The sequence below is a fragment of the Oryctolagus cuniculus genome, chromosome 21, assembly GCF_051225735.1.
Source record: "Oryctolagus cuniculus isolate XC-2025 breed Fujian yellow rabbit chromosome 21, ASM5122573v1, whole genome shotgun sequence".
Classification (NCBI taxonomy): Eukaryota; Metazoa; Chordata; class Mammalia; order Lagomorpha; family Leporidae; genus Oryctolagus; species Oryctolagus cuniculus.
The window spans coordinates 5,930,645-5,954,638 of NC_142887.1; the positions used below are offsets into that span (position 1 = coordinate 5,930,645).

The 23,994-nt window shown below is 48.6% G+C and overlaps 1 protein-coding gene across 5 annotated transcripts in view; it reads left to right on the top strand.

Annotated features, from left to right (window-relative positions):
• Positions 1–23,994, top strand: part of STX2 (syntaxin 2) — a 45,286-nt gene that overhangs the window by 5,946 nt on the left and 15,346 nt on the right. For 3 of the 5 annotated variants that reach the window (XM_051837634.3, XM_051837633.3, XM_051837637.3), the window contains exons 2-5: positions 9,470–9,541; positions 15,695–15,794; positions 20,343–20,417; positions 23,814–23,887. In XM_051837634.3, coding sequence (XP_051693594.1) covers positions 9,470–9,541; positions 15,695–15,794; positions 20,343–20,417; positions 23,814–23,887 — 321 coding nt within the window. The remainder of the gene's footprint in view (positions 1–9,469; positions 9,542–15,694; positions 15,795–20,342; positions 20,418–23,813; positions 23,888–23,994) is intronic. The other 2 variants (XM_051837638.3, XM_089322864.1) reach the window with 1 other exon arrangement.

Here is a 23,994-nt window from a genome sequence, read left to right on the forward strand (position 1 = left end):
CACAGAGGTGCAGAGGCCTTGAGCTGGGGCAGGGTGATGTCAGGGACAAAGAAGGCTAGCTTGACTGTCAGGAGGCGAGAGGTGGGTGAGGCTGGAGAGCTCGGGAGGAGCCTGCTTGTGTGGGTGTCTTGGTGTCTGTGACTGGGGGCAGTTGGCCATCCCAGCTCTCAAGTGGAAATGCTCTCCTGTTGGAGTCACCATTTGGCACAGTGGTTAAGATGCTATATCCCATATTAGAATGCCTGGTTCATGTCCTGCCCCCTCTGCTTCTTGCTGAAGGCACCCTGGGAGGCAGCATATGATGGGTCAAGTAGTGGGAATGCTGCCACCCATGCAGGAGATCTGGATTGAGTTCTAGGCTCCTGGCTTTGGCCTAGCCCAGCCCTTGGCTGTTGCGGGCACTTGGGAAGTGAAGCAGCAGAGGGAAGATCTCTCTTGGTCTCTTTGTCTCTCTGTCTTTCAAATAAGATGGAGATAAATAATGATCATTAAACATGCCCTCTCATTTCAAGCTGTCACGGCACCCACCATCTCCACTCTGATCCTGATTCCTGGGGAGATGATGAGACTGGCCCTGTGAGGGGCCACTCTGGCAAGTAGCCCAGCACTGTCCACATGCGAACATCGACTGTTGGGCGTCCAATGTATTACAACTTGTTTGGAGAACAGTTGGTGTGACTCAGTGAAGCTGAAGGTGCTCTTACTGCATGGCTCTCAGCCGTTCTCTGCCTGGCTGGGTGTGTGTGTGTGTCCCAGAGAACAGTCCCAGCGCGTGAGGGAGCTGTTCAAGAGGTTGCCACGTGCTGTTGGTACACTGGAGGGGCATGGCTGAGTGCCGTGCGGCGTGCCCGTGGAACGGAACGCTTTGCAGATGTGTGGCCTGAATTGTATGATGTGGTTTAACCTAACATGAGCTACCTGTGTAACTCAGCGTGGAGAAATCGCTAAGCCTGTCATTAAAAGAAAAAAGAAATCAAATTACAGAAGCATTAAGACAGAATAATATTTAAAGTCTTTGTAGGGGCCGGTGCTGTGGCACAGCAGATTAACGCCCTGTCTGAAGCGCTGGCACCCCATATGGGCGCCGGTTCGAGACCTGACTGCTCCACTTGTGATCGAGCTCTCTGCTGTGGCCTGGGAAAGCAGTAGAAGATGGCCCAAGTGCTTGGGCCCCTGCATCCATGTGGGAGACCCAGAAGAAGCTCCTGGCTCCTGGCTTTGGATTGGTGCAGCTCTGGCCATTGTGGCCAATTGGGGAGTGAACCATTGGATGGAAGACCTCTCTCTCTCTCTCTGCCTCTCCTCTCTCTGTGTAACTCTGACTTTCAAATACATAAATAAATTTAAAAAAAAGTCTTTGTATCTCTCAAACAGAATTTGAGTAATATTAATAATGGAGACAAGTATGTAGTAAAAATACAAAGTTTTGAAAAATGTAACATTTTTTTCTAAAAAATGTATTCTAGCAACAAAGGTACTGCAGTCACTGTACATATTTCAAGGAAATAATTCATTTCCCTATGATGATTACTTGTATGGAAGGTCTTTAGTATATGTGCGTAGAGAACAGTGTGCAAAGCAAGAGTATGTGTTCCATCCAACGGTGGATTCTACCCATTTGTAGTAATTCAGCTTTCATTGAATTCTGAGTGATGAGCATTTCCATGATAAATTATTTGTATATGTTAAATAGCCGCAGAGCCCAAATGTTACTTGCTGCTTATATTTTTTAAAATGCTTATTTTATTTTTATTTATTTAAAAGTAGAAAGAGAGAGCGCGCATATCTGCTGGTTCACTCCCCCAAATGCCTATAGCACCCAGGGTTAGGCCAGGCCAAAGCCAAGAGCTTGGCCCCCCATCTGGGCATTTGGTGGCCCAGATAATTGAGCCATCTTCTGCCTTCTTAGGCACATTAGCAACTTTAGTAACTATTTGTTTGGAATAGTTACAGAGAGGCAGAGGCAGAGAGGGGGAGAGTGAGAGAGAGAGGTCTTCCATGTGCTGGTTCATTCCCTAAATGGCCAGAGCTGGGCCAGTCCAAAGCCAGGAGCCAGGAGTGTCTTCCAGGTCTCTCAAGCGGGTGCAGGTGCCCAAGGTGTTGGGCCGCCTTCTGCTGCTTTCCCAGGCCACAGCAGAGAGCTGGATCAGAAGAGGAGCAGCTAGGACTTGAACCAGCGCCCATATGGAATACTGGCACTGCAGACAGCAGCTTTTCCCACAAGGCCACAACACCGGCCCCTGGAATACACTTTTATATGGGGTACTGATGTCATAGGTGACAGTGTCACACTGGCCCCTTGCTGCCTTCTCTTGATCATAGTATTTGTATAAGGATAATTGTGTCTTTATTATACTGTTATTAAACAGTAGCAAAGTCAACAGAAATAAAATGTTCATTCTTGAGCATTATCCTGTGCTTAGACTCTTGGGAAACTGAGTGTGTCATGTTGAACGGTATTTCCAGTGCTTTCAGTAAATGTCTGCTATGATAGTTTTGCTGTTGACAGTAATATACTGTCATGAATCTGGCTTTTGAGCAGATATTGTACTTTCTCATCATGGAAGATTGAAAGTGGGCCTTCCTTGATGACAGGAATAGTGTACCTCTCTTAGGCAGACAGCCAAAGATACCGTTTGTGTGTTTGTTTTTAATCTTTAATGATTTTGAAAATTCTAGGTAGAAGTAATGACAGCAGAGAAAGTATATCCAAGTTGTATGGCTCTTTGCTCGTCTCCAGTATGGAAACAAATTATTTACTGGCAAGTGAATGGCTTTGTGAACAAGAATGGTATGTGGTATGAATTTCAGAATCAGGGAGGGTTGATATTCTATTGTTTATTTATTTTTAAAGATTTATTCATTTATTTGAAAGAGAGAGAGAGAGAGAGGTCTTCCATCCACTGGTTCACTCCTCAAATGGCTGCAACAGTCAGAGCTGGGCCAGTCTGAAGTCAGGAGCCAGGAGCTTCTTCCAGGTCTCCCACACAGGTGCAGGGGCCCAACTACTCGGGCCATCTTCTCCTGCTTTCCGAGGCCACAGCAGAGAGCTGGGTTGGAAGTGGAGCAGCCAGGACTCTAACCAGCGCCCATACGGGATGCTGGCCCTGCAGGCTTTATCTGTTATGCCATAATGCAAGCCCCGCCCGGTTGTTTATTCTGTACCACTGTGGAGTGCAGTTGTAAAAATGGGACAGTTACCAGAACATGGTCCACTTTCCTCAGGGAAAGTCATGTTGGAGACCAGCCCTCCTGAGCTTTAACGCAGGCACAACAGGTTAGGTGGTTTGGGCTTTGCTGCATTTTATACACACAGACACATGGTAGCACTGGCCATGTGGGATTTGCCTCAAGATGACTTCAGGGCACAGGAGTGGGAAGTAGGGGCATGTCCACCTGGCACAAGACAGGCTCTGGGTTGGTCATTGTTGAGCCTGGGTGATGGGTGACACTGAGGAATCCTGATATTATTCCTTCTGCTTGCATGCATGTTTGCAGTTTTCGTGACACAAAGGAAAACAAAAGCTAGTCTTCCTTTATCCTAGAGTTACTTTCAGAGTGGTGATATGTGAGATTCCCAGTGAGAGCCGTGTGTTGGCAAGCAGGTGAACGGTTCATTCCCCATGCCTGCGGACCCTGGGCCTGAAGTGCAATCGCAGGTGGATGGTCGTTCTCCCTCCCCGATGCTTGTGGGCTGAATTCACTGGTGATGTTTCGTTTTCTGTGGAGACGTCTCAGCTGAAAAGTCAGGACAGATAACCATGGGAACTGAAATCCCCATGCTCAGCTGGTGGTGTCTAAATGGTGAGCCTTTGGGAGTCAGGGAGGAAGGGAGCAAGCTGGAGGCACTTGGGAGTGGAGGTGCCGTAGGAGGCAGAGCCTGTAGAAGTGATAGTGCTATGGGTGTGGCCTACCGACGGAAGGCTGAGCAGCTTGGAGGTAGGTTTGGTCTGCAGGGCCCAAGGGAGGGATCTTAACTACTATTTTTTTTTTCAAACATTAATTTACTTATTTTAAAGGCAGAATTAAGAGAGGCAGAGAGAGAGAGAGAGGCCTTCTATCTGCTGGTTTATTCCCCAGATGACCACAACAGCCGGAGCTGCACCGATCTGAAGCCAGGAGCCAGGAGCTTCTTGTGGGTCTCCCACGTGGGTGCAGGGCCCAAGCACTTGGGCCATCTTCTACTGCTTTCCCAGGCCACAGCAGAGAGCTGGACTGGAAGAGGAGCAATCAGGACTTGAACCAGCGCCCATACGGGATGCCAGCACTGCAGGCGGCAGCTTTATCTGCTGTGCCATGGTGCTGGCCCCCTTAATCACTATTAAAGCATTTAAAAAAAATTTTATTTGCGAGGCAGATAAAGAAGGGGAGAGAAAGGAAGAAATGGAAAGGCAGGAGAGCAAGTGAGTGAGTGAACTCGCATGTGCTGGTTTGTTTCCCAGTGCCTGAAATAGGGCAGGAGGCTGAAGCAGGGAGCTACGAACTTCATTCAAGTCTCCCATGTGGGAGGTAGGAACCCAGTTACTTGAGTTAACACCATTGCCTTCCAGGGCGTGAATTGGCAGGAAGTTGGAGTCAGGAGCAAAGCTGTGTATTAAACCCAGGTACTCCAGTATGAGACATGGGCATCTTAACTGCTGGGCCAAACACCTGTCCTCAGAGGCAGCCTCTGCCGGGCAGCAGGCCCGTCTCAGAGGAGTAGGTTCAGAACAGGGCTCCTAGAGCCAGAGCCACAAGGCCGCCTTTTCCTGCTGCGCCCTGTGGGTGACGTTGGGCAGCCCTGTGGTAGCTTTGGGATCCGCAAGGAGGGAAGGCCTACACTTCCAGGAATGGAGAGTCTCTACCTGCACTTCCTGGGAAGAAAAGTCCTTGTCAAGGTCCCTGCAGGTGCCTAAAGGTCAACCAATGAGGGTCAGACCCGCCTCAACCTTTAACCCCCACGCCCTGAATCTATAAAAGGAGCTCTCCCAATCTGTGACTCGAGACTTCCCTGGCCCCCGGCTCTGTTGGGACCAGGGAACCTTGCCTGGGAGTGGAATCCCAATAAAAGCTTGTGAATTAATTGATTCGTCTGCCTGGGAAGATTTGTTACACGCCCGACACCTTGCACCCTGCACTGTGTCTTGGAGCCTCATTGGCAGGGTGATGATAGTAAAAATTAGTAGCACATGGGTGTGAAGTATTTCATTTTAAAAAATTGACTATTTTCATTTAATTTGAAAGGCAGGGAGACAGAAATCTCCCACGTGCTGGCTCACTTCCCAAATGCTGGCAACATTTCAGCCGGGCTGGGCCGGGCAGAAGTCAAGAGCCCAGAACTTAATCTGGGTCTCCCACATAGGTGGCAGGAACCCAGGTACTTGAGCCATCACCTGCTGCCTGCCAGGGAATGCCTTAGCAGGAAATTGGTTTGGAATCGGATTAGCTGGAACTCCGTCCAGCACTCCAATATGGAATGCAGATGTACCAAGCAGTGACTTAACTGCTGTGCCACATGCTTGCTCTCTAAGTATTTTATTATTTTTTAAAAGATTATTTATTTGAAAGTCAGAGTCAGAGAGATTTTCCATCTCCTAGTTCACTCCCCAGACGGGCCAGGAACCAGGAGCCTCCTCTGGGTCTCCCACAAGGGTGATAGGGGCGCAAGCACTTGGGCCATCTTCCACTGCTTTTCCCAGGCCATTAGCAGGGAGCTGGACTGGAAATGGAACGGCTGGGACTCAGACCTGTGTCCACATGGGATGTCGGGACCGCAGCAGCAGCTTTACCTGCTCTGCCGCAATGCCAGCCCCGCGAAGTACGTTAAGTTGCCCACTGACCCTGTCTGGGACAAGAGGACAGCTGCTAGTGTTTTCTGAGTCGGTCTGATGCGTTGTTAGGATGGGGGAGTTTTTGAGGTCAGACAGACCTGGTTTCAAAATACTAGCAATACCACCTTCCCTGAGACTGGGGGGGCTGTCCTTAGCCTTTGGGCTGGTGTTGTAATGTGTGTGTGAGAGAGGACACATGCTGGCAGTTAGGATTAGCTCCCTTAATGCACCTGAAGTGCGTCCCGCAGCCCTGGGCCCCAGCACTCAGTCCCCATTAACAGCTCCTAGGAGTGGCGTGGGGTCCTGGGGGAGGCACGGCAGGGTCTGCGGATGCACCGGTGTTAGTTTCTGCTGCTTCTGAGTGGGCGGGTTGGCACTTTGGGAGCGTGTGCTGCAGTGGTGTTAGGGCCTTGGCTGGTTTATCGCCCCTGCACTACACTGGCAGATAGCTGATTTTACACCCTGCTTCCTAAGGGGCAGCAAGTATGGTCTCCATTGCATGGAGGCAGAGGTGCTGGCCGCCCGGTGGGCTGCTGGGGAGGCGGTGGAATCCAGATCTCCGGCTGCAAGGATGAAAGGAAACGCCGCGGTCAGCTAGCGTGTTTTAAGGAAGGGTGGGGCTAGCGTGCGTCCCTCCCTGCTTTTTGCGGTAGTGTCTTTGGGCTACAGCCGTAGTACATGGGATGGTTTAAAACAGTGGGAATTTATTCTCCCACAGGTTGGGGCCAGAGGTCTGAAATTGAGGTGTTAACCCCCTGGGAGCCATGGGGAGTCTTTTCCCTCCTCTAGTTTCTGACAGCGACCTGCAGAGCTGAGCACACCTTGACTTGCAGGCGCTTCAGCCGAGCCCTGTGGCCTCAGCACAAGGCCGTCTTCCCTGTCTCGAGTCTGTCTCCAGTAAGGATGCAGTCATAGTGGATTAGGAACCCTTCTTTTACAGAATGATGTCATCTTAGCCAGTGGCATCTGTGACAGCCCTGCTTCCAGACGCAGTGCACTCCCTGAGCTGCTGGGAGTTCGGACTTCCGCATCCACGGGGGTGGGGGTCTCTGAGCTGTTTTGCTGACCTGTTAGCATAGCATATGTAAGCCTTTCAGCCCCAGTGTGCCTTAATTCCAGGTGCCTTTCTTGGCAGTGGGTGTTGGTGAGAGCAGGGTGTTGACTCAGTGTGACTCAAGGCATGGCCTGGACCTGGCATTGTGGTATAGCAGTTAAGCCACTCCCTGTGGTGCTGTCATTCCGTAGGGGTATGGGTTCAAGACCTGGCTGTTCCACTTCCAATCCAGCTTCCTTCCAGTGTGCCTAGGAAAGCAGTAGAAGATGGCCTAAGTCCTTGGGCCCCTGCACTCACATGGGAGACCGGATGAAGCCCCAGGCTTCTGGCTTTGGCCTGGCCCAGCCCTGGCTGTTGTGGCCATGTGAGGAATGAACCAGCAGATGGAGGATCTCTCTCTCTCTCTCTTTCTCTCTGTCCTCTATCTCTCTGTAACTCTGCCTTTAAAATAAATTAATCTTAAAAAAAAAAAGAGATGGCCTGAGAAAGGGTACTTACACTGCCCACAGAACTGTCTCAGCTGAGGCTGTCTGTCAGCTCCCTGTCCGCGGCTCCGTGGGTGTCTGAGGTGGTCTCACAGAGGTAGATTTCTGCCTGGGCTCCCAAATGTTAGGACTCTACTCCATGCTGAAGGATTCCTTAGAGTCCCTTGTAAGGAGCCCCTGTATTAGCTCTATATTACAGCTGCAGGTGTCTGTCCTTTCTACACACACAAGGCCATCCTGAAGGAAGGGACAGTGAAAGTAACCCCTGGGGATGGCGCTGCGGCATAGCTGGTAAAGCTGCCGCCTAGCAATGCCGGCATCCCACATGGGCGCTGGTTCTAGTCCGGCTGCTCCACTTTTGATCCAACTCTCTGCTATGGCCTGGGAAAGCAGTAAAAGATGGCCCAAGTCCTTGGACCCCTGCACCCATGTGGGAGACCTAGAAGAAGCACCTGGCCCCTGGCTTTGGATTGGCGCAGTACTGGCCATTGCGACCAATTGGGGAGTAAACCAGTGGATGGAGGACCTCTCTCTCTCTCTCTCTCTCTCTGCTTCTCCTTCTCTCTCTTTGTAACTCTGACTTTCAAATAAATAAATCCTTAAACAAAAAGTAACCCCTAATTGTGAAGAGGTTATTATTTTTTTAAAAGATTTTATTTATTTGAGAGTTACAGACAGTGAGAGGGGGAAACAGAGAGAAAGGTCTTCTGTCGTTGGTTCACTCCCCAAATGGCCGCATTGGCCGGAGCTGCGCTGATCCGGAGCCAGGAGCCAGGGGCTTCTTCCCAGTCTCCCATGTGGTGCAGGGGCCCAAGGAGTTGGGCCATCTTCCACTGCCTTCCCTGGCCATAGCAGAGAGCCAGATTGGAAGAGGAGCAGCCGGGACCAGAACCGGCGCCCATATGGGATGCTGGCACCACAGGTGGAGGTTTAACCTACTGTGCCGTGGTGCCGGCCCCTTTTATTGATTTTTTTAGGCTACATTGATTTTGCCTTTGGATCCTGCATTGGACAGAGGAAGGGTTTACTGTACTTTTTAACATATTTATCACATTTTGCAGGTTTTTCTTAGTTAAGTTTTAGTGGAATGCTTATAATATTTTCCTGGTCGTGGATCAGTGAAGCTGTACTTCAGACTTTGGTTGGGCAGAGACTGTCCAGTTTTCTGAGGATTATGAAAATTCCTGACATCCTTCACTGCCTCAGGGTCTGCACGGTGATGCATGTGGCATGTCCTGGGGACAGGACTCGGAGCAGGACCGCCCCGTGCCTGCTGGCAGGTACACCTTGCTGTGTGTGTGCTGCCCGGGCTTTCAATACATGCTGCAACGTGGGTGTCAGGGCCCTAGCTTACAGTACATCTCCTGTCCTCTGTAGCTGTGGGCAGAAGGCTCTTCCTAGTGTAGACTTTCCTGTGAGCTGACTTCGCCCAGATGGATGGTTTTCAGGTGGGTCCCCGAGCATCAGCTGCACTAAGATGAACGTGGAGGCCAGCCGAGTCAGTCAGTGGGGCAGGCCCCTCTTGTCCCTGCTTGATCAGCCCTCTTGGAGATTGTGATGCAGCTACAGGGTGAGAGCTGTGGGTCTGAGTGTCTCCCAGTTCTGTATCCTTTGATGTTGCACTGAACTGATTTCTAATAACAGTGTCATCATTCTGGCTCTTGCTCCGATGGCTACAGTTGCTTCCTTCTCAGTTTTATACCAGCCTTCAGTGTGTCTTTTCTTAGAGCATTCGTTGATTATTAAACACGACCCAAGATGGGGAGTTACTTTGGAGAAATGAGCATTTGGAAGTTACACACTTCAATAAAAATTAGTAGTGTCAATATTTGTGATCTTTACAGAACACATGCACTAGGCACTTCCGTTCTTGCAGGTCGATCTAGAGTAGGGTTGGTAGGAGGCTCCCCGCTTCCCCTCAGCTTTGGCTGTGATCACTTGTGTTGAGACTGATGGAGAATTAAATTGTTCTAGATATGGGGCTCTGCTGGTTTGTTGCGGTTTGGTGCTTTAGTCAGTTGAAATCTTGGGTACTGAATTGCTTTTATTTTTCATTCATTTTTGTGCCTGAATGAAAATCTTGAAAATTTATCTCTTACATTAAAATGTTTCCATTTTAGTGTCGGAAAGATGATGATGGAGACACGATTGTTGTTGAAAAGGACCATTTTATGGACGATTTCTTCCATCAGGTAAGAGCGTTTAGTGAAACCCAATCATGTATTTCATTCTTTAAATGTGTTAGATCAGTGTGACGTGCATTTGCCCTACTTGAAATGATATTGAGATGAATCTATTTTTAACATTGCTGTTTGAATTATGCAAGCTCTATCAAAATATTAGCATTGAGGAAAGTGTCAACTCACTGTGCCTGATAATGGCCCAGGAGGGATTGGTGTGGCTTGGAAGCCCCTCCCCAGATGAGGAGGTCTTGGGATGTGCGTTGTCTGTGGCCGTGTCTGTCAGCGACTTGTCCCCAGCTGGTACCAGATAACACTTCCTCCAACCTTCCACACTCCTTGGCGGCTTTGTAAATGTGCTCACCACGTGACCCATGGCTTCTCAGGCCTGGGGCCTGGTCCTTCGGAGGTGGAGTCAGGCAGTGGAGGTGTTGCTGGGCGCCTGGCTGCACGGCTGGAGGGGATCCCTGTGGGCAGTCGCTGAGACACGAAGCTCGTGTGGCACTTCTGGGATCTTCTGTGCAGCAAGTCACAGGTGAACTAGTGACTGAGATCTGAGACGTGGTGATGTTCAGCTATACGACCGTGGGTGTTCTGCTCAGCCAGTGCCATCGGTCAGTTTGGCCTGTACTTGAGGTGGAGCCCACGGCCCACGCCTGGACCTGTGTCCCTCAGAGGTGCGCCTGGTGCCTCCTTACTGCCTTTCCCCTCCCTCTTGTCCCCTGCTGGCTGCTCTGAGGCTTACCCGTGCTTATTGGTACGTCACAGTTTTTGAAATTGCATCACAGGACTGATGATGCTGTGTTATAGTAGGTTAAACCTCTGCCTGTAGTGCTGGCATCTCATATGGATGCTGGTTCAAATCCCAGCTGCTCCACTTCCAATCCAACTTCCTGCTAATGCACCTGGGAAAGCAGTAGAAGATGGCCCAAGTGCTTGGGTCCCTGCACCCATGTGGGAGACCTAGATGAAACTCCAGGCTCCTGGCTTCGCATCGGCCCTGCAGATAGAAGACCTCTCTCTCTCCCTCTCTCCTTCCCTCCCTCTCTCCCTCCCTCTCTGTAACTCTGCCTTTCAAATAAGTAAATAAATCTTAAAAAAAGAAAAGAAATTGAGTCACAAATACTTGAATTTTGTCGAACATGAAGTAGAGAAATGTGTGCAGTTAACGGTGAAAGCTTCATTGTGGCATTGGTTTTGATTAGGCTGAATGTTGTTGCATACTTTCAATTGGGTTCTAAACCAGCTGACAGGCACAGCCAACCTGTAAGTGCATGGATATGATGCTAATAAAAATGTTTTAACGTTACCAGTTTTTTCAGATTCAGCTAGAATTTCTTAAATCCCTAGCATGAGCCTTCTCATTGGTTTCTAAGAGTTTGTTCCTTATTTTATCTAATGGGAAAACCTTGAGATTAAATCATTAGAAAATTTACTGAAAGTAGTATCAAAACTTCAGTTACTGGATTTCCTGTTTTCACTTCTTGGAAATGAGACTCTTTAATGTTTTAGTCTCCCTGCCCACTTTGTCCAGTTATTACAGTCTGGATGCATCCCTTTTACTTGGCACTGAACTCCTCCGTGCAAAGTGTTATTAACATGCATTTCTCATTTTAAAGTATCTCCTGGCGCTGACTACTGTTGTTATATTTGGTAGAGAGTGACATGTACCAGTTCCCTGATTTCCATTTGGCTGAGCCCTGGTTGATGTGGGCCTACTCTGCCTCTGCAGCTGGGGTCTCAGGGACACACAAAGATAGGCCACACTTGATTTAGGAAGGGTTGAGAGTGATCAGCCTTGTTTGGATTCTAACTGCAGTTCAAGCTTTCATTTGCTTAAAAAAAAAAAAAAAAACAAAACAGCTATTTTTTGAAATGACTCTTAGATGAATAGAGAAGGAAATGATGTTTGTTAATACAAAGTCATTTTTCAGAAATGGCCTTCAGATCTTGAATTTCACAGAGATGTGGATTTTGTACCAGATCAACCTGTGTGTGTGTGTGTGTGTGTGTGTGTGTGTGTTAAGATTTATTTATTTATTTGAGAGGCAGAGTTAATAGAGCAGGAGAGAGAGAGAAAGGTCTTCCACCGGATGCTTTGCTCCACAAATGGCCACAATGGCTGGAGCTGGGCCAATCTGAAGCCAGGAGCTGGGATAAGAACTAGTACCCATATGGGATGCCGGTGCCACAGGCGGAGGATTAGCCCACTACGTCACAGAGCCAGCCCCTAGATCAACCAGTGTTTAAAGACTAGAGTTGGCCTCTAAAGAGTAGTCACAGAATGGCCTTTTTTGTTTTTTAAGATTTATTTATTTTATTTGAAAGGCAGAGCTACGAAATAAAGGAAGGGGGAAAGAGAGAAAGAGAGAGACAGACAGACTTCCATCTGCTGGTTCACTCCCCAGATGCCACAATGGCCAGGGCTGGGCTGATCTGACTGAAGTTAGGAACCTGGATCTTCTTCCAGGTCTCCCAAGTGAGTGTAGGGACCCAAGCACTTGGGCCATCTTCTGCTTTCCCAGGCCATTAGCAGGGAGCTGGATCGGAAGTGGAGCAGCTGGGTCTTGAATGGAGATTCTTCCTGGTCTCCCACGCAGGTGCAGGGGTCCGAGGACTTGGGCCATCTTCTATTGCTTTCCCAGGCCACAGCAGAGAGCTGGACTGGAAGAGGAGCAGCCAGGACTAGAACCGGGGCCATATGGGATGCCGGCGCTTCAGGCCAGGGCTTTAACCCGCTGCACCACAGCGCTGCCCCCCCCCCCCCCGACCTTTTCAAGAGGCTCCTGCAGTCAGGACTGTTTTCTTGGTGATTCTGAGGTGCTGTCTGCTGTTCCCACTGTCTCAGGGATGTATCCTTGGAGCTTCAGAAGCAACTGCTAAGCACACAAAGACATCGTTGCGATAGCTGTTTTTGCACCAAAATAAATTTAACTTTTAATTTCCCTTTTCTTCCAACGTTTAAAATATTTATTCATTATTTATTTGAAAGGCAGAAAGAGACAGTGCTCTTCCATCTGCTAATTTTTTTTTTTAAAGATCTGTTTATTTACTTGAAAGTCAGAGTTACACAGGGAGAGAAGGAGAGAGAGAGAGAGAGAGAGAGGTCTTCCATCTGCTGGTTCACTCTGTAGTTGGCCACAATGGCCAGAGCTGTGCTAATCCAAAGCCAGGAGTCAGGAGCTTCTTACGGGTCTCCCATGTGGGTACAGGGGCCCAAGGTCTTGGGCCATCTTCTACTGCTTTCCTAGGCCAAAGCAGAGAGCTGGTTTGGAAGTGGAGCAGCCAGGACTCGAACTGGCGCCCGTGTGGGATTCTGGCACTGCAGGAGGCAGCTTTACCTGCTAAGCCACTGTGCCGGCCTCCCATCTGCTAATTCACTCCCAGATGCCCTCATCAGCTGGGACTGGGACAGTTTGAAGTCAGGAACCTGGAACTTCATCGGCGTCTCCAATGTAAGGGGCAGGGACCCAAGTACTCGAGCCATCACCTGCTGCTTCCTTGGGTATGCATTAACAGGAAACTAGAATTAGAAGTGGAACTGGGACTCGAACCCAGGGACTCTGATATGGGTTGCAGTGTCGTAACTGCTGCGCTAAATGCCCACCTCTCATTCAACATTTTGAAGTCTCATATGAAAATCAGTTTCCCTTCTATTAAGTTAGAAATTACAGGTACCAAAAAATGTGTACCAGTGCTCCTATTTCACCAAGTGTTTTTGGAAAATACTTTTTAAAAAATGTATTTTTTTATTTGAAAGGCAGAGTTAGAAGGAGAGACAGAGATCTTCTGTCTGCTGGTTCATTCCCTAAATGGTTGCAACAGCTAGGGCTGATCCAAGTCAAAACCAGGAGCCAGGAACTCCATCTGGGTGTCCCACATGGGTGCAGGGGCCCAAGCATGTGGGCCATCTTCTGCTGCTTTCCCGGGTGCATTAGCAGGGGGCTGTGGAAGTAGAGCAGCTGGGACTCAAATCGGCACTCACATGGGATATTGGCATTGCAGGTGGCAGCTTCACCCGCTGGATCACAACACCAGGCCCTGGAAAATACTTGCTCATAATAAAAATGTGTTTGTTAACATGTTTCCTGTTGCTGCTATAACAGATTACCACAGAGCTGGTGCCCTGAGACAGCACTTGGTTACTGTCTTAGCGTTCTGCAGGCCACCAGTGTGCATACGGGAAAATGCAGGGCTGTGTCCTCTCCCTTCTCAGCTCTGAGGAACTCGTGCCTGGAGACCCTGTCCTCCGTCCTCACAGCACATCCCTGCAGCCTGTGTTCTCATGAGCACTTCTCGTGCTCTGTAAGAATGCCTCTGGTTCCCTTGTGGCCGCCCAGGCCGTCCACGTCGTCCACGTAATCTCCCATCTCAAGACCCAGCACTTAACCCCATTTGCAAAGTCCCTTTTGCCCTGGAAAGTGGCCATCACAGGCTGCAGGAATAGGGTGTGGCTGTGGAGCACAGTGCAGTGAGTCTGGTGTTGCTGTGGTAAACTGCGGAAGGGGAGGGAGTCAGCAGCGCAGCCCCTTGCTTCGGCGACCACGTTGCTGAGCCCAAGCTGCAGCGGAGGCCTGCTGGGTAATCTCTCCTCCTCCAGAGGCTGTTCTAGTCGCATCTGCAAATTCCTTTTGCCATGTAGAAAGCAACGTTCATGGACATCCTGTGGGGCCTCAATCAATCTGGATACATCAGCTGATGAGAACATTGTATTTTGAGAAAATATTGAATAGTTTATATATATATATATATTCAAAGATTTATTTCTTTATTTGAAAGTCAGAGTTACATAGAGAGAGAAGGAGAGGCAGAGAGAGAGAGAGAGAGAGAGAGAATCGATCGATCATCTGTTCGTTGGTTCATGCCCCAGGTGGCCACAATGGCTGGAGTGGCACTGATCTGAAGCCAGGGGCCAGGAGCAGGGGCTCAAGAACTCGGACCATCCTCTACTGCTTTCCCAGGCCATAGCAGAGAGCTGGACCGGAAGTGGGAATAGAAGCTGGGAATAGAACCAGCATCCACATGAGATGCCAGCACTGCAGGCAGCGGCTCTGCTGGCTACGCCACAGCGTCGGGCCCGAATAGTTTAGACCTTATCGAGGTCAAAGATAAGGCATCTGAGGGACTGGCCATGTGAGCCCATGAGCTCGTTACTGTGGGCATGTCCTGTGGGGTGAGCTGACTGCAGTTTGCATGGAATGTGCTGCTAGTTGGCTCCGTCTGGGGGATACTTGGGACTTGCTAGTAGAAATTTTTTTTTTTTTTGACAGGCAGAGTGGACAGTGAGAGAGACAGAGAGAAAGGTCTTCCTTTTGCCGTTGGTTCACCCTCCAATGGCTGCTGCGGCCGGCGCACCGCGCCGATCCGAAGGCAGGAGCCAAGTGTTTCTCCTGGTCTCCCATGGGGTGCAGGGCCCAAGCACCTGGGCCATCCTCCACTGTACTCCTGGGCCACAGCAGAGAGCTGGCCTGGAAGAGGAGCAACCGGGACAGAATCCGGCGCCCCAGCCGGGCCTAGAACCTAGAGTGCCGGTGCCACAGGCACAGAATTAGCCTATTGAGCCACGGCACTGACCCGCTAGTGGAAATCTTTACAGCCTAGTGGATTTTGTTAGTGTTGGTTGGTGTTCCCATGCTCTGAAAGACACTAATATATATATCTTTTTTAAGATTTATTTATTTATTTGAAAGGCAGAGTTACAGAGAGGCAGAGGGAAAGAGAAGGGGGTCTTCCATCCTGGGGTTCACTCCCCAGATGGCTGCAACAGCCAGAGCTGGGCTGATCCGAAGCCAGGAGCCAGGAGCTTCTTCTGGGTCTCCCACGGGGGTGCAGGGCCCAAGCACTTGGGCCATCTTCTACTGCTTTCCCAGGCCACAGCAGAGAGCTGGATTGGCAGAGGAGCAGCCGGGACTTGAACTGGTGCCCATATGATATGCTGACACTGCAGGCGGTGGCTTTACCTGCTACACCACAGCATGAAAGGCACTAATATTATTAGGTAACTTTTCCTTTATTTTTAAATTAAATGATCATGGTGTAGGAACTGAAAAGCTTGTATTTCTTTATGTGGTGATTGTCCCTCCTTTGTCCTTCTCTTCCGAGGCCTTGGAAGATGGGAGTGCCGTTGGAGCTGCCACAGCGTCTGACTGTGTGTGTCTCTCCTAGGTTGAAGAGATTAGAAACAGCATCGCAAAGATAGCGCAGGACGTGGAGGCCGTGAAGAAGGACCACAGCATCATTCTTTCTGCTCCAAACCCCGAAGGAAGTACGTTGCTGCTCCTGCAAACACTTGTCGGCCTGTGTGCCTCTCTCTTGCTGTCTGCCCACCTGGCTGTACTTCAGGCGGGGCTGGGAACTTGTGAAAAACGCCTGGGGTTCTGGACACGGCGTGGGCGGGGGCAGGGGGCGCTGCGGCTTCTGAAGCTCTGCAGCCTCTGGTGTTCAGCCAGCGTTGGACTCCTGAGTCTGTCCAGAAGAGCTCCCCAGGCAGCCTGTTGTGATGCCAGTCAGACAGCAAAGACAAAGCTGGAGGCGGGGAGCAGTCAGTAGGGAATTGCCTGGGCCGCTTAAAGATGAGGTCAGGCTGCGTGGGTTTCCCAGGTAGGAAGGATAGGCTTCTGTGGAGTGGGCGAGTGCCAGTGTCTGTTGAGAACAGGGAGTAGCGAATGTCTGCAGAGGCCACAGGAGCCGCGTTTCCTCGCCTGAGGGGCGTTGGAGACGGGGCGTTTCGGATTTCAGACCCGGGGTGCTCATCCTGCAATATCCTTAGAATAATAAAGACGCTAAGAAACCGCAATGAGAAAACTTTGCTTAGTGTCTCACGTTCATTTACCCAGAACTTTCTGTGTAACATCTGTTACCATCTTGCTGAATTCTTAGGGAAACTGAATTAATTGAATTTGAGTAAGTATCAGTGCATTTTTCTTTTGAGTAATTTACCTCCAAGATATTTTTGCTGCCAGTAATAGTAGATACAACTATTGTTTGGATAAGTTTAGAGCTGTAAATATTTCACAGTATTCCCTTCTGGGCTCCGACTAAATGTTTGCCTTTTGTGTTTTGTTTTGTGACAGAATGTGAACCAGAATTTCAGAAGCAATGTCCAATTCTTATTACTTGGTCTTTATTTTTTATTATTTTTATTTTTTTAAGATTTACTTATTTATTTGCAAGTCAGAGCCACACGGAGAGAAGAGAGGCAGAGAGAGAGAGAGAGAGAGAGGTCTTCCATCTGATGGTTCACACCCCAAATGGCTGAAACGGCTGGAGCTGTGCCAATCCGAAGCCAGGAGCTTCTTCCGGGTCTCCCACATGGGTGCAAGGGCCAAGGACTTGGGCCATCTTCTGCTGCTTTCCCAGGCCACAGCAGAGAGCTGGATCGGAAGTGGAGCAGCCAGGTCTCGAATTGGTGCCCATTTGGGATGCTGGTGCTTCAGGCCAGGGCGTTAACCCGCTGCACTACTGTGCTGGCACCTCTACTTGGTCTTTAGACAGCAAATTATTACAGTTACTCTTGTCTTCCAGTAGTGGGTCCTGGGAAAATGTGCCCAGGGTAATGACTGTGGGGGTTTCTGTCCCCTCCCAGCCCCTGTTTCTAAGGAGAGGAGGGGCCCTGACTCCGGTCTGGTCGGGGAGGGGAAGTTGGGCTCCATTCCTCCAAGCTCCTCCCACCAGACGGCATCTTTCTTTGAGATAAACATGTGAAGCTGATAATGTCATTTAATCGATTTTAGAGCAGTGGATGTTGAGTTTAGGTTAAGCAGTTGGTGTAAAGTCTCCAGACCCTTGATTGCTGAGCAGACACCAGGCAGTTTTGACCCCGCAGCCAGCTCGCCTGCCCAGTCTACTGTTTCACCCTGAGGCCTGGGAGTGCCTCCCTGTGACGCTGTGTCCTGAGTGTCCGGAGCTTTCTGAGCCATAAGCTGCTGTCATCTAGCAGCCTCATACACCTATGACTTTGCGTACCTGTCCCGTTGTCTCCTTGCCCTGGATCCCCGGGAATGTGTATGCTAGACCAAAGGACTTGCGCTGTTAAACGTTCTTTTCAGATACCTAGGTTGAAGGTTTTAAGTCAGTGGCAGAGCTGCAGTTGTGGTAAAAACTCTCATTTTCTTCATCTTGACTTGCACAGCATCCCATATGGGAAAGCAGTAGAAGATGGCCCGAGTGCCTGGGCCCCTGCACTCGTGTGGGACACCTGGAGGAAGCTCCTGGCTCCTGGCTTCGGCCTGTCGCAGCCCCAACTGTTGCAGCCATTTGGGGAGTGAACTAGCAGAAGGAAGATCTCTCTCTGTAGCTGTGCCTTTCTTTTCTTTTCTTCTTTCTTTCTTTCTTTCTTTCTGTCTGTCTGTCTGTCTGTCTTTCTTGCAGAGTTAGAGAGAGAGAGACAGAGAAAGGTCTTCCTTTTTCCGTTGGTTCACCCCCAAATGGCTGCTACGACTGGCGTGCTGTGCTGATCGAAGCCAGGAGCCAGGTGCTTCCTCCTGGTCTCCCATGCGGGTGCAGGGCCCAAGCACTTGGGCCATCCTCCACTGCACTCCTGGGCCACAGCAGAGAGCTGGCCTGGAAGAGAGGCAACCAGGACAGAATCTGGCGCCCGGACCAGGACTAGAACCTTGAGTGCTGGCGCCTTAGGCGGAGGATTAGCCTAGTGAGCCGCGGCGCCGGCCTCTTCTTCTTTTTTTAAAAATTTTTATTTATTTGAAGCTAGAGTTACAGACAGTGAGAGAGAGAGAGAGGTCTTCCATCTGCTGGTTCACTCCCCAAATGGCCGCAACGGCCAGAGCTGAGCTGATCTGAAGCCAGGAACCAGGAGCTTCTTCTGGGTCTTCTATGCTGGTGCAGGGGCCCAAGCATTTGGGCCATCTTCTACCGCCTCCGCAGGCCATAGCAGAGAGCTGGAGCAGTGGGATCTGGAACCTGCTGCCCATGTGGGATGCCTGTGCCGCAGGTGGCAGCTTTACCCACTACACCAGAGCCCTGTAGCTGTGCCTTTCAAATAAATAAAAATAACTCTGCAAAAAAAAAAAAAAAAAAAAAAAAAAAAGTGAAATGGCCAAACTGCTGTGAAGGAGATATAAATGGAAACAGTTTACATATTGAAATACAGAATGCATGACTACACTAAACAACAAATTTCAGCTGTTTCCTTGTAGTCAAAGAATGCTTGTGAATGTGACAGCTAAAATGCAAACAGGTGGAGCTGTATTGTCTTGGAGATTTAGATACCCAGCATGTCAGCAAAGCTGCTACCTGTTTCCTCCTGAGTCAAATGGCTCCCCTGCAGGGTGCCATTCTAGAGCATGCCCTCTTGATTGATTGCCTGATGTGTTTGTTTCTAATCTCTTAGCAAACTGAGAATCCTTGGTGATCTTTATACCTTCCCTAGATGACACAAGTCTAACGTGCATGCACAGTACTCAGAAAATGTTTATGGAATTGTGGGATTGTTACTGGTGCATGACCTTTCACCTCTGGAGAATAATGGTACCTGATCTGGCTCTGCAGTGCCAGGATCCCTGAGGATGAGGGTGGCTCCTTAGCTGGCAGTAACAAGGTTGAGCGACAGCACCAGCATTTGGGGCCTACAGCACACAGTAGGTACCCAGGACAAATGTATATGCCTTGGTCAGACAGTGACAGCAGAATGAAAAACCAGACACATGGGAGGGACACCCCCTCCCCCCCAACAAAAGATGACTGAATCTTTGCTTCACTTTTTCAGACCTGGGTGTTAGCTGTGGGTCTGGTAAACTATTTCATCAAATAGTTGACATAAACCAGCTATTCTCAGACTTTGGTGTGTGCTGTCATCATGAGGAGGTCAAGTTAAATCTGGTGCCCTGACCCCACTCCAGCTACGTTTCTGACTGGGTGCTCCTATAGGTCAAGTTAAATCCAGTGCCTGGACCCCAACCCAGCTATGTTTCTGACTGGGTGCTTCTGCTGAATCTGCCTCATGCACTTTGGAGGGCCCTGGTACCACCAAGAGTTTGTGGTGTTTTTTTTTTTTTTATTTTTAGATTTTATTTACTTATTTGAGAGGTAAAATTACAGAGAGACAGACAGACAGAAAGGTCTTCCATCTGCTGGTTCACTCCACAAATGGCTGCAATGGCCAGAGCTGAGCTGGAGCCAAGAGCTTCTTCCCAGCCTCCTATGTGGATGCAGGGGCCCAAGCACTTGGGCCATTTTCTACTGCTTTTCTAGACCATAGCAGAGAGTTGGATTAGAAGGAGAGCAGCCGGAACTAGAACTGGCGCCCATATGGGATGTTGGTGCTGCAGGTGGAGGCTTAGCCCACAACGCCACAGTGTTGGCCCCAAGAGTGTTTTTTTTTTTTTAAATATATATTTGTTTAAGAATTTATATTTAGAATGTACAAAGTATTCTTTTTTAGAGATTTATTTATTTATTTTGAGAGAGAAAGAGGGAGAGACAGAAATCTTCCATCCACTGGTTTACTACGCAAATAGCTGCAACGGCCAGTGTGGGGCCAGGCCAAATCCAGCAGCCAGGAGCTTCATCTGTGTCTCCCATGTGGGTGGTAGGGGCCCAAACATTTGGGTCAGCCTCCACTGCTTTCCCAGGCCATTAGCAGGGAGCTGGATCAGAAGTGGAGCAGCTGGGACTTGAACCAGCGCCCATGTGGGATGCTGGCACTGCAGGTGCCACAACGCCAGCCCCAAAAGCTTTTCTTACAGAGAAAGAAAAATAGACTTAAATGTACTAAGAGTGCTGTTTCATTTAAATTTATTGAATATTATTTATGTTGGATGTCATAGCTGAGATACCTTATGTTACATTTTTAAAGAAATAAAAGAAGAGCTTGAAGATCTGAACAAAGAAATCAAGAAAACTGCTAATAAAATTCGAGCCAAATTAAAATGTAAGTGTGAAGTTTATTGATCATGGGAATATGAGTAATTGTTATTTTTTTCTTTACAGTTTTTCTTTTCCATTTTCTTTAAAAATTACTTGCATATATTTGAAAGTCTTAATTTATATCCAATAAGATTGTTTGCTTACAATCATTATACTATTACATGATGATATGGTGGGCTAACTGCAGATACTTGAGAAGGGGAATTTGCCTTGAAAGTGAACTGCCAAGTTCTTGAATGACTCCCTTAGTTGATGAGTTCTTTCCAACTTTCTTGATAAGCTAAAGACAAATTATATTTACTTTTTACAGAATGTCATTGAAATCAAGAACAGTCTTTGTAGATTTCATTATGGAAAAGCTGGACTCTCAGAAGCAGACAGCTGCTTCCTGGGCCGACCGCTGGGCCGTGCGGTCCCCTGGGCACTGGGAGGCAGATGGCGGACCCTGGGCTTCCTCAGCTACGTCCCACTCCAGCCCATGGCAGTTATTTGGTCTCCAGTAGTTTGACGCTGCTGCTGACCCTGTGCTTGAACTGGGCCCCGAATCAGGGCTCTGCACTGTGGTTGGTGGATGGCTCTTTTGGGTCAGGTTTCCCTCCGTCTTGTCCAGCCCTTTCTTCTTGGTTGAGGAAAGCAGGCGTTCGTCTCAGCGTGTGCTGCTGCTTGTGTGCCGCCTCACGGTGTCTGTCCCTGCTGCTGTGCTTGTCATTAGTTCTTCAAGCTTGATCAGATTCAGGTGGCTTTGTGGGCGCAATGTTAGGATGCAAGATCTGACTGCAGATCTGTGTGTTGACGGCTACATTGAGATGTTGATGGTTGGGGCAGTGGTGTGGTATGCTTGCATCCCTACTCTGTGCTTCTAACTCAGTTTCCTGCTAATGCTCCTGGGAGACAGCAGGTGATGACCCAGATTCTTGGGTGGGAGACTAGAGGTGGGAGACAAGGTGGAGTTCTTGGCTCCTGGCTTCAGCCTGGCCTAGCCTTGGCTATTGCAGGCATTTGGGGTATGAATCAGTGGATTGAAGATTGGTCTCTCTCCATCAATCAACCTATCAAATAGTTTTTTTTTAAAATGTAAATGGTTGCATTAAGATGTAACATTCTATTTCATTGTATTATCAGTGACTAATGATCATTCCAAGATCCATACATTTATTAGGAGTCCGAAGCAGTGATATCCTGACTTTACTATTCCCTCTTGGTTTAGTAGCTGGGATAGTTCCTTATTTTAAACAATTAATAAATCAATTAGAGAAGCAGAGGGGGAGAGAGGCAGACAGAGAGGGAGCTCCTCTTTGTTGTCTTAGTGCTCAGGTGCCCACAACGGCTGGGGCTGGGGCTGGGGCTGGAAGCCTGGAGCTCAGTCCGGGTCTCCCACGTGGGTGGCTGAGACCCAACAACTTGAGCTGTTACCTGTTGCCTTTGGTTTCGTTTTTATTATTTTTAATTTATTTGTTTAAAAATTTATTTTATTTACTCGAAAGAGTTACAGAGAGAGAGAGAGAGAGAGACAGACAGACAGACAGACAATTTTCATCCATCCACTGGTTCATAACCCAAATGAGTGCAATGGCCAGGGCTAGGCAAGGCTAAAGCCAGGAGCTTGGAACTCCATCTGGGTCTCCCAGGTGGATGGCAGGGGCCCAAGTGCTTGTGGCGTTATCTGCTCCTCCCTGCTGCCTCCTAGGGTCTGCACTGTAGGAAGCTGAACTCAGGAGCTAGGGCTGGGAATTGAACCCAAAGACTCTGATGCGGACTGTAGGCATCTTAACCTCTAGGCCAGATGCCCACCCCAGGAATAGTTCTTTATGAAGAGACTTTTGTCTTCACTGTGTGGGCTGTCTGAGTTACAGATTACACGGGAGAGACAGGATTAGTGCTAGATTCTTCCGTGTGGTTTCTGTGGGCTGTTAGCTAACCATTGAGACTTTCTGTTGTTCCTCTTGGTGGGTGTGTGGACGCAAACATACCTGGTGTGTTTGCCTTGCTGCAGTTAACCTTAAAACTCATGTTCCCGACTCTGAGCAGGGTGCTGCCGCCTGAGTCCTGTCGATGCCCTGTTGGCATGGCCAGGTGACCCTCGCCCATTCCTGCGTTTCCTGCCCCACGTCTGGGCCAGCTGCTTTCTCAGGAGGCTGCTCCCTTAGCTGAGAAGGACGATTAGAGCCGAGTGTGGCATGCTGGGAATATGGCGCGGTGCAGGTCTGGGTCTTTTTTCCTTCAATGGACAGAGCTAGAACTCTCTTCATTTTTTTTTTTTTGAGTGATAAAATAAACGATGATTTTTTATTGCAGTTCTTCAAATTAGAGAACTAAGGCAGGGTTTTTGCTTAACTGAGAGGAATTGCATTTTTCCCTCCTTCTAGCCATGCCTGAAATCCTAGCTTTCCTAATATTCATTCTTTTTGCCCTAAAAACACACCAGATCCAAAATAACTATACCAACACTTACCGTCAAGTGTGGGTTACTTAAAATGTCTGTAGGTGTTTCCCACTGGGTTGTACAGATTGTTTTGTTTTAAAGTCACGTTCAGTGGTGGTTCTCTGTGTGATTTTGCTGTTAAATAGACCTACTGTTAGATTTCCTTATTTCATTTTTCTTTTGACTTTTAAGGATTACTTTTTTAAAAACTTAATTTTGTGTTATAGTTATGTGAATTATCTGTGTCACACAAATCTATAAAATAAAACATATTCAAAGAAGTCTAGCTTCTTTCTGTCCCTGTCCCCACCTTATTTTGCCTTTCCCACTGATGCCTTTTTTTTTTTTGCTAAAGTTCGTGGGTTACCTTTCCATTTCTGCTCCCCATGGGTAACTATGTTTGCATGTATACCTACATATGTGTGCACACACACACAGCCATCAGGAGCAGTGAAACACTTTTCTCTTGATGGATAGTCTTTTTTTGTTTGTTTGTTTTTGACAGGCAAAGTGGACAGTGAGAGAGAGACAGAGAGAAAGGTCTTCCTTTACCGTTGGTTCACCCTCCAATGGCCGCTGTGGCTGGTGCACCGCTCTGATCCAAAGCCAGGAGCCAGATGCTTCTCCTGGTCTCCCATGTGGGTGTAGGGCCCAAGCACTTGGGCCATCCTCCACTGCATTCCCAGGCCACAGCAGAGAGCTAGCCTGGAAGAGGAGCAACCGGGACAGAATCCGGAGCCCCGATCGGGACTAGAACCTGGTGTGCTGGCGCCACAGGCAGAGGATTAGCCTAGTGAGCCACAGCACCGGCCGATGGAATGTCTTTTTAGTGGATTAGTTTAAAAGGTCACCTAGGCTTTAACATTAATTTTTTGAAGAGATATGCTTCCAAGATAAGAAAGAAAAGCAATTTGAGGTTTGACTTGAAAAACGTTGGTTTTTAAATTGAAAAGATAACTCTTTCCTGTATGTTTCTAGCCATTGAACAAAGTTTTGATCAGGATGAGAGTGGGAACCGAACTTCTGTGGATCTTCGGATACGAAGAACCCAGGTTTGCTTGACAACCTCATTGATACTGTGATCATGCCCATGGATAGATACTTCACCTTCTACTCTCGCATTCTTACTGACCTGTTTATTCTCAGCACTTTTGGGAAG